We start from the raw sequence: 17,424 nt of genomic DNA on the forward strand, positions 1-17,424 counted from the left end.
GAAATATCCAACCTTGCTAGGATGCCTTTGGGTACGAGAGAGAGGAACAGAGCTAATCAGACAGTCAGTTTCCATGTTCTCAGCAAAGGTTAGTAAAGGTTGCCAAATAGTATTAAACACTGTGGTAGACTTTCTGACAGCGTATCTAATCTCCATGGTGTGGGGATTCCCTGATCCAGTGACTGTATGTTGGTGCAGTGGGGGGTTTGAAAGCAGTCCGCCTTCAAGGCAACAAAGTCCTCCATCACTCATCTGGTCTAAAAGGGTTCTGATTGTCTGATTTATTGAATGTCTTTTTAAATTCCACTTTCTTAATCTCTTTCACATCCTGTATTGACCTTCTCTTCAGTAAAGGTGAATCTTATTGATGATGCTACTCTCCCCTGCACTCAGACGTGTTCTGGTCTGGTCACATGGACTGTGTCCCATAAACAACTTGACATTCTGGCTCAATGTAACCAGACATCCTGTCAGTCAAAGGAGAGATTTCACATGTCACATGATCAGTACCTGAAGGGAGATCTCTTCCTCACCATCACTGATGCTGATTACACTAAGAGGACCTGGTACACCTGTGAGTGTGATGGTGTAGACATCTGTGATGTGAGCCTACAGATAGAGGGTAAGGGTTTGTTCTCTTAGTCTTTGCTAACGAACCGTTAATGATTTAGTTTTATTAGTATGTATTAAATTTGAACCCCTTTAAAGTTCCTGATGGTTTTTCTTTTCAGCATTGAGTTCTTGAGTTAGGATCAAGCCCAATGAAACTCTGGTGCTGGATTTGCCCATATCAGAGTCAGTGGAGGTTATTTATAACAGCACAGGTGCAGCTGCTCCCCCTAGTGGACAAATCTGCACAGTGGATGGACACTCACTGAAGTGTGAACCTGAATACACTCAGAGCGTCGCTCATCTCTGCTGTTGAGCTGAGAGGAACCGCACCATCTGATAGTGGAGTTTACATCATCAGAGACACTAAGAATGAAGAGATTATTCAAACATAAACAGTTACTGTGGAAGGTAAGTGTAGTTATTGTGATTTTAATGTTGTCTAGAATTACTTTACGTTGGGGAGGAGGGTGTGAGTAGTGTCAATAACTTTTCATGCACATCTGTGGTTCAATATTAGTTAGACTATAAATGCCGGGATCATGCAAACAGTGTGGACTGAGTGTAATAGTTTGAGGTCTTGGTCTTAATTGAGGTGCTGTTTATCGAAGCATATCCCCACTAAAGCATGTGACTTTCACTGGACTCTTTGAGGTGGATTCTCAGATGGACACTCTTAGATCCAGCCATTGATGTTTTACGGCACTTTGTGTTATGCCTGCTTACTGATACCAAAACAATTATGAGTGATGAGTGAGAAAAATTCAAGTGTCTGTATTTTAAGGTGTAGGATTGTTTGTGTTTGTTTATGTTGGAGCCTGTGGCTCCTCCTCTTCTTGATGCTCCTCCACCTGATCAAGTCTTTTGTCCTGTGCTGTACTGCTGTGTTGTGTCTTGACTGTCTGTCTCATTCTACCCCACGCATAAGGGGAAGCTCGGGAAAAAGCGGCAGACAGAGATTCATCTCTGCTGTTGCTGTGGCTAGTTTTGTTTGTTCAGTGAGCATTGTTTGCTGATTGTTATGTTTTTGGTCCTCTGCTGGTTAAATCATTCTGACTTATTGCTTTTCTGGGCATGTTTGCTGTTGTACATTCTGTGTATGGAGTATTATAGTAGTCCTGTGTAAATTGTTGTCGGGAAATAGGGAGTTTTAGGACTTTTTTATTTGCTCCGTTCTTTACTTGTGTTTATTCGTTTTTGTTAGTTAGGGAGGGTTATTGTACTTAATTTGGTTTGTGTTCCATTGGGACAGTTGGTTCTTTTGTGCAGCAGGGCTTAGTGTTTGGCCAGTTTGCCTCTCAGCCTTTGAGTCTCTATCTGGGTGGAGTTTCCATGTTCTCCCTGTGACTGCGTAGGTTTCCTCTGGGTTCCTCCCACAAACATGGAGGTTAGGTTGACTAGATCCTCTAAAACTGTCCTGTATCAATGTAAGTTGTGTATGCATGTAGATATAGATAGGTGTGTGTGCTGCGTATTAGCAGGGACGAGGCGAGAGGCAGAATGTAGATGCAAGAGGTTATTTATCAAATGATAACGGAGGGAACACAATAGAGCCAAAATAAACAGACACAGGAAAACACTGAGGCATAGTGATAAATGAACTAGACAAACGAAAGAGCAAGGGCGCCGACAGAGATAGCGTGAGCAAACGGAACAAACCAAACTTACCGCATTAACCAACAACATGAGAGACAAAACACATTTCTTAAACAAACAAAACAATTAAGGACTAACCAGACACAGGTGAACATAAGAACAGGGAAAACCAAAACAAGGACTGGAACTGAGGAACAGACGAGGGGTGGAGAAAACAAAACCAAGCATCAGAACAAGGAAGTAAAGGATAACAGACACGACAGGGAAACTATGGAAACAGGGATGTCAGGAGGGTGGCCAATCGTTACAGTGTGTGTATGTTCAGCAGTGGTTGGTGCTCTGTCCTGGTCTTAACCTCCTCCCCTTCCCCTGCACTGGTGCACTCCCCCAGGGGGCTGTGGTTTCTGATAGAGAGAACACTGTAGATTCGCTGATGCTTCTCATCAGTCTGTGTGTGATTTGAGTGTAAAAGCTGATTTCTGTCTGTAAAGTGTCCTTGAGTTTGCGAAAGGTGCTAAATAAATGTAGCCGACTAATAATAATATTTTATTTCTAGTGTGGCTGATGTGTTTTTTTAGTTTGGCCTTGTCTGCCTGAAGCTCAATCCCTCTACACACGACCCTCAATAAATCAACAAACACTTCACCCTCAGTATCACTGTTCAAATATCTCATTGCTGTAGCACCTGAAGCCCAGACCAGGTCAGAGATCAGTGTATATTCGATCATACGTGATCAGAGTTTTATCACATTAGCACTCCTGAACTCACCTGGTAGAGCAGGTACAGTAAGATGCATCTCCAGAATCATGGTCTGATCCTCAGAGAGCACACGTAATGTCATACTGATGAATATGTATCAGTCACTATAAGACCATCTGCCCAGTACTGTAAATGTGATGGAAAGATGTTTATGTAAAAATGCAATATAAAAATGTTTATGTAAATATTACTGAGATCCTGTGATGTAATTTAATGCATATGTAAATACTTTTGTGTCAAGTCATGGGAAAAACAGGCAGTTTTGCCTGTAGCATCTTTACATTTTCGTTGCCAATTATCAACATTTTTTATTAAAGTTTCAAGGACCAGTATCAAAATAAATGGTTCCAATGGTAGGATGGAGGGATTAATGAAAGAAGAGGAGAGAAGGAGAAGGAGTACACAGATGAGTACTGTTGGTATAATATGCAGTTTGGAGCTTGAGGTCCACTGATGGGTCTCTTTGCCAAGCCTGGTGGCTATAGCCTTCAAGTTCAGGGAGATAAAATGTCGTCAGTGCAAAATTTTCTGCCAGGAGTTGCTTAATGTTTATCTTTAAAAATGACAAATTTTATTTTTCATTCTTTTTCGCCAACCTCTTTCCTTGCAGTGCCTTATGGGTAAAAACCGGCCATGTGTTTTATTTATTTGTTTATTTTTTTAATCTCAGACATATAATGTAATGATGCTTATTTTTACAAACAAGAAGAAATCAGATTTTATGGCACTTCTTTTGTTTAAATGTATTACTGTATTTTGATACTTGATGCATTGTTACCAAAATATAATCTTTTAAATACATCTATGGTCTGTTTATCTCTAATTTTCCCATTTGAAACTGCTGATTACAGTCTGATTTGATATTTTTGATAATTTGAATAAGTAAATGTTAACAGCATTACTGCTAATAAGTAAAAGTCTCAGTTTGAACACAATGTATTGCAACAACAGACTCAAAATGAATACGTTGATTAATGATGATTGAGGCATTTTAAGTGTTTGATCATTTGGGGGTGTCTATGGAAATTATACATGTAAAATAGATGTTATTTCTTAACAAATATTAGCAAGTAAAAACAACACACTTAAAGAAAAAAAAGTGATCAGTGGATTTATGTTAAAGGACCAACTAGATAAAAGTGTAATTTTGCTCCAAGTATTGATTTAAAACTCAATGATACCATTTCAGATGCAAAGAACTGAGAAATGATTATGGCTGAGAAAACAAGATGAAGTCTATAAGAAACAAGATGTAAAACATGAGAGACCTGCGATTGTGTGGAGTCATACAGTGTTACACATCACATGACCAACCCTACACACACATTCAGTAACAATGTTACACATCACTCACATCATATGACCAACCCTACACACACATTCAGTAACAGGGTGACATCAGTCACATCACATGAACAACCCTACACACACACATTCAGTAACAGTGTAACACATCACTCACATCACATGATCAACCCTACACACACACATTCAGTAACAGTGTGACACCTCACTCATATCACATGACCAACCCTACACACACACACTCAGTAACAATGTTACACATCACTCACAGCTCATGCCCAACCCTACACACACACACACACACATTCACTAACAGTGTTTCACATCACATGACCAACCCTACACACACACACATTCAGTAACAGGGTTATACATTACTCACAGCTCATGCCCAACCCTACACACACACATTCAGTAACAGTGTGACACATTACTCACATCACATGACCAACCCTACACACACTCATTCAGTAACAGTGTGACACATCACTCATATCACATGACCAACCCTACACACACACACACACACATGCAGTAACAGTGTCACACCCCCTCATATCACATGACCAACCCTACACACACACACACACACACACACATTCAGTAACAGTGTTACGCATTATTCACAGCTCATGACCAACCCTACACACACACATTCAGTAACAATGTTATACATAACTCACAGCTCATGCCCAACCCTACACACATACACAAACATTCAGTAACAGTGTAACGCATCACTCACATCACATGATCAACCCTACACGCACACATTCAGTAGCAATGTTACACATCACATGACCAACCTTACACACACACACACATTCAGTAACAGGGTTAAACACACACACACACACACACACACACACACACATTCAGTAACAGTGTTACACATCACTCACATCACATAACCAACCCTACACCCACACATTCTGTAACAGTGTGACACATCACTCACATCACATGAACAACCCTAAACACACACATTCAGTAACTTACACATCACTCACATCACATGGCAAACCCTACACACACATATGTAGGAAGAGTGTTACACATCACTCACATCACATGAACAGCCCTAAACACACACATTCAGTAACTTACACACTTACACATCACTCAGCATTGTCCCAGAGTGGGGCAGCCCACCCACAAACCGAGTCCTGGCTGTAACATCCAGAGTTTGGTTGTTGTCCTTAACCATGACCATGATAACCATTAACCATGACCATGATATCCATTAACCATTAACCATTAACCATTAACCATGACCATGATAACCATTAACCATTAACCATGACCATGATAACCATTAACCATTAATCATTAACCATGACCATGATAACCATGAACCATTAACCATTAAACATTAACCATTAACCATGACCATTAACCATGAACCATGAACCATTAACCATGGCCATGATAACCATTAACCATTAACCATGACCATGACAACCATTAATCATTAACGATTAACCACGACCATGATAACCATTAACCATGACCATGATAACCATTTACCATTAACCCTTAACCCTTAACCATTAACCATTAACCATGACCATGATAACCATTAACCATTAACCATGACCATGATGACCATTAACCATTAACCATTAACCATGACCATGATAACCATTAATCATTAACGATTAACCATGACCATGATAACCAATAACCATTAACCATTAACCATGACCATAATAACCATTTACCATTTACCATTAACCATTAACCATTAACCATTAACCATTAACCATGACCATGATAGTCATTAACCATTAACCATGACCATGATAACCATTAACCATTAACCATTAACCATTAACCATTAACCATGACCATGATAACCATTACCCATTAACCATTAACCATGACCATGATAACCATTAAGCATTAAGCATTAACCATTAACCATGACCATGATAACCATTAACCATTAACTATTAACCATGACCATTAACCATTAACCATGACCATGATATCCATTAACCATTAACCATGACCATTAACCATTAACCATTAACCATTAACCATGACCATGATGACCATTAACCATCAACCATTAACCATGACACATCCAGAGCAGGGGTGTGCCAGCCATGGTGAGCACACGATGCAGCGCCCATGTTGCTGCACACCCCAGACACCCCGTCACCCACCGGAAGAAAACCTGTCAGTGACACTGATCTAAGAAAAGCAAACAGATCCTGAAAATTACGAACCAACCCAATGTCCCCTGTTCTAACCACTCATCTTTTTAAATTTCTAATGTTACAATTTTTAGAAGTTGAATCTTCCAAATTAAAAAAATTGTAAACAAACTATTTATACGTGTGATTTTAATTAAGAAGAGCAGAGAGTCTCAGTCCCTTATTACATTAATATTAAACAAAGATAAAGACTCTGGTGATTATAGGCCAATCTCCTTAATACCGCTTGATGCTAGAATACTGTCCAAGATTTTGGCAAACAGATTAGACGGAGTAATTGTGTCATTGATCCATAAGGACCACGTCAGTTTTATTCTAAACAGAAATTCCTCTGATAATATTAGGTGTGTCATTACTATAATGTCAGCAGTATCTGATGCCAGTATTTCTGTTGCTGTGATCTCTTTTAATACTTTAGAATGTTTATTTACATTTACGGAAGAGATTAAATCAACAAATCTCACATTATTGATTATTTAGAGCTTTCTGAACAGTCTGATATTGGCATAACATGTCCAGCGGGAAAGATAAAAAGTTCTTGCATCAGGAAATTCCACTTTTGCTCAGACACACTGCATTCCCCCTCATCACTGTAAACCTGCTGTTCAGACACACTGCATTCCCTCTCATCACTGTAAACCTGCTGTTCAGACACACTGCCTTCCTCCTCATCACTGTAAACCTGCTGTTCAGACACACTGCATTCCCTCTCATCACTGTAAACCTGCTGTTCAGACACACTGCATTCCCTCTCATCACTGTAAACCTGCAGTTCAGACACACTGCATTTCTCCTCATCAAAAATGTGTATATAGTAAACATGCATTTAATGAAGTCAACCAAATCCAATGTCAGTCCGCCACCTAGTGGTCTCATTGCTCTATGATAATGGATTCAAGACATGTGCTTATTGGCTATCCCATCATGAGCTGAAGCAGGTGCATTATGAAAGTGAAAGTGCTTGGGAAAGCAAAGGAGAGGACAGTCTCCATGACTACATGTCCAACATGAGAGATTAGAAGGGGCTTCACTGGTACAAGACCACCTACTGAGAGAAACGTTCAGGTGACTCTTATGTATTTCAGTCCATCAAATCTCAATTTATCATCATTTGACCCAAATCCTCTTCTGTAAAGGTTAAAATTCATCATTTGACCCACAAGCTTGACAATAACTTCACAGTCTCAAAACAGCATTTTTTTCTACATGAGCACAATTAATGATTCCATAAGTCAAGTCAAGTTTGTCATTTGTATAAACATACAGGACATTAATGCACGGAAGTGTTTGTGGTTAGGCTCGGGTGACTCCTCTGCAGCAGTATTAACATTTATACATGTAACTAATGATGAGATGACAATAATATACTAAATATAAACAGAATAAACAGAATATTCAACAGCAGAGTAGACAAAATAAACAATGTGACTTCAGGAGTCGACAAAATAAACAATGTGACTATTGAATATATTAGCCAAGGGTAATCTGTAGATAAACTACACACTGTATATTAATAGTGACTATGTAGAAATGTTCAAGTAGTAGTGTGCTAAAATATATTAATAGTAGTAGTGATAAAGTGACACAGTGAACTGATACTGGGAAGGACTAACTGTTTCACATCCTGTTTAAGAGCCTGATAGCCAGAGGACAGAAACTGTTTATCAGCTGGTTTGTTCTGCGTGTGTGCTGCGGACCCTCCTGCTAGATGGCAGCCCAGTGAACAGGCTGTGTGCTGCATGGTTAATGTCTAGCTGAATCTTAATGAACTAATCATGAACTAATGAGTTAGTGTTATTCACCATGAATTAATATATTAGTAATCATTTATCATGGTTACTGTCTAGCTGGATCTTAATGAACTAATCATGAACTAATGTGTTAGTGTTATTCATCATGAATTATTATATTAGTAATTATTTATCATGGTTACTGTCTAGCTGGATCTTAATGAACTAATCATGAACTAATGAGTTAGTGTTATTCACCATTAATTAATATATTAGTAATCATTTATAAGATGTATCTAAGCTCTCACTTCATAATTATCTGATCATGAATAGATCAGAAAGTCAGATGTTATGCTTAATTGGGTATTTAAGTGCTAATCTTTATTAGATAATGAATTGTGCCATTGCAGACATGCAGGAACAATGGAACTGCATTTAGTTAAAGTAAATGTTCAGAATGTTGTTAGGTTATTGTGTGTAGGGTTTGGAGTTGGGTCTCCAGGAGCTTTAGGTGGCAGGTCATATTTCCTAGAATAACCATAGATGTTTCCTCACCTCTTGCCTTCTTTAAATGTGTTTTACAATAAAAGCCTCTTTGTGGGCACTGTCTTTGAGGACATGTCCTGCTGTAATAGTCACAGTCTACATGTGTCTTTGAGGACGTGTCCTGCTGTAATATTCACAGTCTATTAATATTCACCGTTGTGTTAGTCTGTGTTGTGTGAAGAGCTGTGTGTGTTGTGTTACTCTGTGTTGTGTGAAGAGCTGTGTGTGTTAGTCTGTGTTGTGTGAAGAGCAGTGAGTTGTTGTGTTAGTCTGTGTTGTGTGAAGAGCTGTGTGTTGTTGTATTAGTCTGTGTTGTGTGAAGAGCTGTGTGTGTTGTGTTAGTCTGTGTTGTATGAAGAGCAGTGAGTTGTTGTGTTAGTATGTGTTGTGTGTTGTGTAATTGATTTATTATTTGTTATTATATATTAGCTAAATATATGCAGCTGACGTGCTGTGATGTCTTAGGGTTAATATGATGAATGTGAACCTTGATGGCAAAGTTATAGGTTAGTTCATTATGTAACATAATGTACTATTGAATATAGTCTTATAATGTGCTCTCAGTGTACTAACTAGAGTAAGTGAGTTATAGGTTAGTTCATTATGTAACATAATGTAATATTGAATATAGTCTGATAATGTGCTCTCAGTGTACTAACTAGATTAAGATCTCAAAGTGCTTATAAAAGTGAAAACAGAATTATTTTGAATTAATAAATCATATTCAATCATTTAATCAAAGCTGTGTTTAAACAGAAACGTTTCCTGCACTTATTTTTAGTTTGAATAAAATTGTTGTATTTTTCAAAGTTCAAAATCAAAACTTGAAGTTTCAGTTTCAATTTAGTTTTTCAACTGCAACGTTCATTTTCAAATTAATGAAACTATTGCTGCAGATTTCGTTCCACAGATAACAAGAGAGAGTAAGATGTATGTATGTATTTATATGTGTGTATAATACAGCTAGGGCAGGTGGGCTCACTCGGGTAAGGCACGGATCCTTTTTCGGCTTCCAAAATTTATGGGCGAGATATGGAGCCAAGAAGATTTCAGGTGAAAAGGTAAGGAATGAGCGCTTTAGACTGCATGTGATCACACGGCAAATTTTTAAATGAATGCTCACTACAGTCTGTACGCTGGACTACATAATGTACACATGCATGCATGTGCTCACCCACACACAGTGCATGCATTCATACATGTGCACATAGATAAGATTTTTCTCAAAGGAACCCTCTTTCCTACTGTTCAAATACAGCAGAGACCTACCACTAATGAGATAATGTGAAACCTGGTTGATGGGGAAATGTATTTTGCAGGTCATCTAAGACAGATTTTGTTTCAACTTCTTGATAGAAAGTGACATAAAAACATTACATTTTGTAAAGGGACCAGTCAAACCCCTTAAGATGAAATTAATAAATATCTTATAGAATTCAACTCATATGCCAGAAGACTTGGATTGCACCCAAATAAAACTTCATAAATAAAAATGTAAAAATATTTTAAAAAACAAACTAAAATGGGCCTGAAAAAGAGGAAGTCTTTGCAGTCTTATTCATTTCATGGAAAAATATCCCCTCATAATTTACACCCTTCGGTCATTCACGTTGTCATGCATCCCACCGACACACAGACATACAGCAACACACACACACAGTTTGTCCTATTGCTCCTGTGGTGAAGGTCACGTCTCGATCCGTTTTTTTGACTGAGGACTCGCTGTATTCCTCAACTTGCAGAATCAGCAAGTTCTGTGTAGTGTGAACATTAACCCCCTTCTGAGAGTGTTTTTGTGTGTAAACTGCTTTGGTTCCACACTGAGTAATGGCATAACAGGGGGATGTTATGACTTTATACGTTGCATGTTCTTTCTCTCTCTCAATATATGCACAGCTGTAAGTTAATAAGCCACATATTTGACTCTTGAAGTAATAAAATCAAACTGCATTAGCATGTGTACATAAGTGAATTTGCTTGGAATTATAGACCTCTTGATCCAAGCTCTCTTAACATTCAGACATCAATAGAATGAATAAGGCTTCTGATCATGAAGTTTATGGACCAGCGTGTCCTGATAAAAAAACAGCTTCCTGTCTGGAAACCCAAGAAGCATTTAAGATCAAAGCACATTTTTTCACAAGATGGCAATGTTTCCAGCATGTTTTAAGAAAGTGGCCCTGCTTTGACCAAGAAAAAACACATAGCTACAGTGTTCCTGTATAACTATTTCAGTCACCACTGCCAGTTATTAATAAATGTTGAATAACACAATAAAATCTGTTTCGGCATTTCCAGTTAAATACACTGAAGTCTGCATATTGTAATGTCACGTTCTGTCAGTAGTGTTTTGATTGCTAGATCAGCAGAAAAGACAACACAAGCTCCTAATGCTGGGGTATTTAAATCGAGGCTTTGTGGGTGTGACGTCGGCGGCAGAGATGAAGCGAGAGGTGAAGTTCCAGTAACAGGATCTTTATTATCCATTCTCTCAAAGCAGCGATACCGAGTCTAGTGGCTTTTCAGGAGCAGAGTAACGTCTCTCCAGTAGGCTTGTGTGGTTTGACTAATAATGTGCAGCACCATCCCTCCGGTGTTCTTCTCTCCCGGCCTGTAGGTGACCTTGAACTGAAACTGGGAGAAGAAGATTGACCACATGGCCTGCCTGACATTTAGTCTCTTGGTGGTCTCGAGGTATTCTAGGTTCTTCTGGTCAGTATAAACTGTGAATGGGTGTATTGCTCCCTCAAGCCAGTGCCTCCATTCCTCAAAAGCGAGCTTCATAGCCAGAAGCTCACGGTGCCCAACCCTGTAGTTCCTCTCTTGGAAACTGAGCTCAGCAGAGAAGTAAGCGATGGGCCACAGGCCACCTCTCTCTCCCGTGTGTTGCGAAAGTATTGCGCCCACTCCCATGTTGGAGGCGTCAACCTTTATCACGAAAGGTCTCTCAGGGTCGTTGTTGCAAGACGGGAGAGGTTGTGAAAGTGTTCCTGAGCTACTCGAAAGCCTTGTGGACCTCCTGAGTCCACTTGATCCTTCGCACAGGTCCCCGCAGCTGGTCTGTGAGGGGCCTTGCCAGTGAACTGAAAGATTTAATAAACCTCCTATAAAAGTTGGCGAAGCCCAGAAAGCATTGTAGTGCTTTGGGTGTAAGCGGCCTTGGCCACGCCTTCATCTTGCCTGGTTGCATACTCACACTCCCTTGTTGAATAGCGTACGCTAAGAAGTCGACCTCCTTGCAGTGGAATTTGCATTTCTCAGCCTTGCAATACAGTTGGTTCACTAACAAGGTCTGTAGCATGGCCCGCACGTCACGCACATGTTGGTTCCGGGAGGGGGAATAGATCAAAATGTCGTCGCTAGAGGCGATGACGGATATTCCCAAAAACTCCCTAAAAACCTCATTAATGTAGGCCTGGAAAATCGACAGGGCCGTTGCCAGACCACACGGCAGAACTAAATACTCATAGTGGCCCTTGGAGGTGCTGAAGGCTGTTTTCCATTCGTCTTTGTCCTTGATCCGGATTAGGTTGTATACGCTGCGTAAATCCAGTTTCGTGAAATACCTGGCTCCTCTCAGTTGTTCAAGTGCTGCTGGTACCGGGGGAAGGGGATATGGGTACTGCACCAGCAGCTTGTTGAGTCCTCGGTAGTCCACACAAGGTCTCAGGCCCCTGTCCCTCTTCTTTACAAAGAAGACCCCTGCTGATGCCAGATAGGTCGAGGGTCAGACATACCCTTGTTGCAGCACCTCTTTGATATACTGTCCCATAGCCTGCTGCTCCTCCTCAGAGAGGGGGTAGATCCTGCACCGAGGGGGCACCGCTCCCTCCTTGAGTGTTACAGCGCAGACCCAGTCTCGATGCGGTAGAAGCCGAGTGGCTTTGCTGGAGCTGAAGACCTGCTCCAGGTCCTGGTACTCTAAAGGAATAGGCACCTACCCATCAGCTTCAGGGCTTTCTATTGAAGTAGCCTGGAGGGGTACTGCCTTGTTTGGGAAGCACCTCCGATAGCAGGACGGTGCCCACTGCAGGATCTGGTTTTTCGTCCACAGCAGACTCGTGTGGTTTGACTACTAATGTGCAGCGCTGTCCCTCCGAACCTGTGGGTGTACAAATACGCATACAGGTAAATGAGACGCAGGTGTCTCCTGTCAGAAGACAGGTGATTGCGAGCGGGGAAAGTGAGTGAGACAGTCCTAGTCTGGCAGGGGCGTATCCCCCCCTTTAGGGAACCGACCAACCGTGAAAGTGGGGAGTAAACAATCTAAGTGTCGAAGGCCTGCACAAGCTTCCTTCTAAATTACATCTTTAAAAAAAACATATAGCATATTTAATAATATTTTTTCAATGCATAAAGGTTTCTTTAAAGATAAATAAAATAAAAAACACTAAACCCCAGCTAACCTTTGACATGTCTGCTGTGAAAGAAAGTCAGTGCAAACATGTGTGATGTTGATTTTGTGGGCTATAATTTCAGTAATAACTTGGAATATTACAAACACATAGTGAATACATAGATCTGTTTATTGTGATATTTCATTTATTCACAGTGGTGTATGTCGACAGCTCCCTGTGGTAAAGACAATGCAGACAACACTGATGAGATTAGCCAGGTCTGTAATTAGTGTGAATAGTGCCCAACACATGATGAGTGTACTGCCGGGCCGGTGCAACCGCTGGGATGACTCTCTAACACGGCCTGCCCACAAGCACAGAGACAGATGAGTTTGGTGCCAGAATAGTGGCTCATGGTGCTTATGGCAGAGATGACGGAGGTGTTGGCGGTGGTGCTGGTGTCTTTGCGAAGGTCTGCTCCTATAGCTTCAGGCCTCAGACCTGCCCAGATTATGGCATGCAGGTCAGTGGAGTTGTTGGATTTGTGTGTCTTGCAAGCACTCAGCTGAAGTTCCATTTGTTTACCTGCACCAAGCTGATCGGTTCACATTTGATCAACAGCTAATATTGTAATACAGCAGCTTGGGGATTTCCCATTCAGCTGGTTCTGCACTACATGCTGTGGCTTTCCCACAGGGAAACTGGACATCCCCCTTTGGTGTGTGGAGAGAAGGAAGTGGGTCCCTGATTGCAGTTCCTTCCCTCTGATCTTTTCTTTTCTGCTCCCTCATGAGGAATATGGCTGAACACAAAAAGCCCCAAGTGTCTTTGGGTGTTTAAGTGCTAGGGAACTAAATGAATCATTGACTACTCTCTCACTCACTCTCTCCACAGCACAAAGACACCATAAACCAACTGTGTGATCATGTCACATGTCCCCTAGTTGAACTGGGGAAACCTAAAAGCAAGCAAGGGAGGGAGGCATGAAGATCAGAGAAAGCACATCAGAAGGAGAGCCAGAGCTCAGGCTGAATACCTGAAGCCCACTGTCTTGAGCAAACTGTTCAAGAGTAAAGTGCCTTGCAAACTGTCCATTATGTATTCAACAGTCAACGCCATTCTTGTTCATTCCCAGAGCATGGCATGAAAAAGCATGCAGTGCCTGTTAACCCTTTTAGAGTGAGATAACACTTATACTTAATCCCAGCCAAGAAGCTGAATTGTAGGAACAGAGCCAGTGAAGCGCTAGGATTCTGGCCCATCTCATAAAACTGCAACAATCACTAGATTCTACTGATTCCCCAATCCGAGCTAATGTTTAAGTTATACTGGAGGCAGCACAACACAAGTGCACTTCTCATCCAACACGAGATCATATTTGAGCAGCCAAACACTAGAAGCCCGTGGGTCTTTTGTGCATCCAGTTGACTCCAGGGCTCCTTCAGCCGAAGGCAGAGCAGATCGGAGCGCGATCCTCTGCTGGAGTCCAGCCATGGTTCTTCCATTTCAGGTTGAAATTTGGTTCTCCCCTACCAAAAGTGGCCCAAGCAAAGACAAGCAGTGAACCAGCAACAGGGTCATGTAGACAATGAAGAAAAGTGGCCTGGCCCAGTAGATCATGTTTTCTTTTATGTAATGTGGATGGCTGAGTGCAGGTGCTTTGTGTAACTGGGGAAGATATCACCAGCAGTCACTATGGGAAGGAGGCAAGGGCAATTTTCTGCCTGCATAAACATTGTTGTACACCAACTATACCCCTTCATAGGAATTGTATTCCCTAATGACAATGGCCTCTTTTAGCAGGATAATGTGCCTTACCACACTGGAAAAAAATAAAATTTCAAAAAAAGCTTTCAAGGTGATGAATCAGCCTGCAAATTTCCTAGATCTCAATCCAACCAAGCATCTGTGGGATGTGTTGGAAAAACAAGTTTGATCCATGGAGGCCCCACCTTGCAATGTATAGTACAAAAGTTCTGGTTCCTTTCTGGAATCTTCTTCAGCTGTAGTGTACTGTCATAAAAGTTGCAGAGATTCAATTCAAAATTGTAGTGAAGTACACAGTTTCCAGAGAAACACGACGCTTTGGACAGAGGTCCTTCATTGGCTATGCAAGCGCTTCTGAATTAATAGTAGGAGGAATCAGTTTCTATATGAAAAAGTACATGTTTAAATCATAACATTCATTCCAATGGGTTCTAAAGAGTGTATACTACTACTACTACTACTACTATTAATAATAATAATAATAATAATAATCATAATAATAATAATCATAATAATATATCTTCTCATGTTGAAGATGGCAAGTGTGGAAAAATTAGGAAGTAGCAGATCTTCATGGATTTTTTTTTCCTCATATACGCACGTTGATGAGAGTGTAATTAAAGCTAGATCATTAATGTCCCGCCAAAGGGTTGCATTCCCAAATAGCTTCTTTAGTGTTCCCTAAATGTTAATTAGCCAGCATGAAACACCCCATTCCTGTCCAACTGAACAAGTGCAGACAAAGCTGGAGTTTGAGAAAAAAAGAAAAAGACATTGAATTCCTCATTTCATTCAGGTCATCAGGGGTTTGATAATTAGTCGACAAATTAAAAGCACAACTTGGTGCCTGTGGAGGAGAGAACCCTTTTCAGGGGTTATATTCAAACTTATCTGCTTATACTTAAACAACAAAAACAGGTGGAACACTAGGGACCTTTAATTTATTCAAGTGCTCAAGAAGATGTATTAATTTTTTAATGCAGGATATAATAAAGAACTTGTGCTTTAATTATTATAATGGGCAGGCAGTCAAAAGAGAAAGTCCTTTGACCCCATCGCTTTAATAAACATTGAGTCAGGGTGTAAAAGCAGCAGCAACGTACCAGATGAACTCAGAATGCAAGATGAATCACCAATCATTTACACAATCATTTCTCTGTAGAGAGATTAATGTAAAAAAAACAATCTGGACTGAGGACCTAAGTTACTTTAACTGGCTCAGACAACTTCTAAAATTGCAGACAACATGAGCCATTGTCTTAGAACTGGACTAGGGAGTGTTCTAGCTGGACACAAGATGGAGAAAGAGGGAATGCACTTCAATTCATGTGTGTGTGAAACACCCGTCTGGAGTTAACAGTTAATCTTCACTCAGGCAGCAGCAGGCTGAACCTTTTTAATGAAAGTCCTGAATGCATGAGAAATAATGAGGCAAGGGATCTCAGCAGTCGAAGTTTAGCTGTTGTTTGTCTGGTTTCCTGCCAACAGTCAGACAAAAGAATCATATGCAGTGCGATTGTTAGTCCACGATGAATCACTGATGAAGTGAATGCTTGTTTGCATGCTTTCTCCTCACAGGTGGATGTGCTGAAGGTAGACATGGAGAGTGCGGAATGGAAGATTCTAGAGAATCTGGTCCTGGAAGGAGTTTTGCATTCTGTAGGCCTCCTGCTTCTCGAGGTCCACCTGCATTGGGCGGGGTTCGAGGTGGGCGGGGACGAGCCAAACGTGGTGCGCTATTGGTTTAGCCTGCTGAGAGAACATGAGCGTGCACATTTCAGTCTCTAACGCAGCTACACTGTCTCCGCAAAGCCACGCCTCTTTCTTCAGAGGAACCTACACAACACAAGCAGCACTTATATACTGGGGTGGGTCAACACACGTTACGCTCCGCAGGGAGATCGACTTGCCTGGCACGAATTTGAATTAAGGGGAACATTGTTCAGAAGGGCATGGCAGCTGTGCTGACCAAAGTAAACTTTGAGGCCAAAAGTTGCAACCAGATGTGTTCAGATTTGACAGTTTGGCCTGTTCACTGTAGTGCTGTTTTCATATGGCAGAGCTGCATCATCCTTTGTAGGGAAAAAGATGAGGACAAAGGGGGGCTATAAGTGCTTCTAAGCGCTCAGCAGTGTTTTATGTAAAGGTTGCATTATTTCCAGAGGGTCAGCGACGCAGTTAGAAAAGATTCCGCGGGAGAGAGCCCGTCTACTGCTGGCTACTGGTCAGGCGTTTGACCCTCCGCCTCTTATCGGAAGAATCTGGTCCGAGAACGATGACCCTTCATTCTGAGAGACACAGGGTGAGCGAGTCTTGGCTGGCAGGCAAATGAACAGGCTCAAAATAAAAGAAGTAATGAGGTTGGAATAGAGCTACAGGCAGGAAAAGAGCTCAAACCGAACACAGCAGACTAGTTTTGTCTCTGGTATGGTCAAAATCTAAGAGACACACAGCTGACTACAGAGCGGTCCTGCGATTTAAGAAGGTTGGTCAGAGAGCACAGGAGAATGAGCCCCTGGGCTGTCGACGCAGACTGCTTGGACAAATGTTCCCTC

At 41.1% G+C, this 17,424-nt stretch overlaps 1 protein-coding gene across 3 annotated transcripts in view; it reads left to right on the forward strand.

The window, feature by feature from the left end:
* The window catches only part of LOC118241312 (uncharacterized), a 65,595-nt gene that overhangs the window by 977 nt on the left and 47,194 nt on the right, over nt 1-17,424 (forward strand). For 2 of the 3 annotated variants that reach the window (XM_081715398.1, XM_081715428.1), the window contains exons 1-2: nt 59-88; nt 394-622. In XM_081715398.1, coding sequence (XP_081571524.1) covers nt 74-88; nt 394-622 — 244 coding nt within the window. In that variant the 5' untranslated portion in view covers nt 59-73. Of the gene's footprint in view, nt 1-58; nt 89-393; nt 623-17,424 lie in introns of those variants that run through there. The other variant, XM_081715470.1, reaches the window with a different exon arrangement.

This window comes from Electrophorus electricus, chromosome 1 (assembly GCF_041902795.1).
Source record: "Electrophorus electricus isolate QZ-2024a chromosome 1, ASM4190279v1, whole genome shotgun sequence".
Taxonomy (NCBI): Eukaryota; Metazoa; Chordata; class Actinopteri; order Gymnotiformes; family Gymnotidae; genus Electrophorus; species Electrophorus electricus.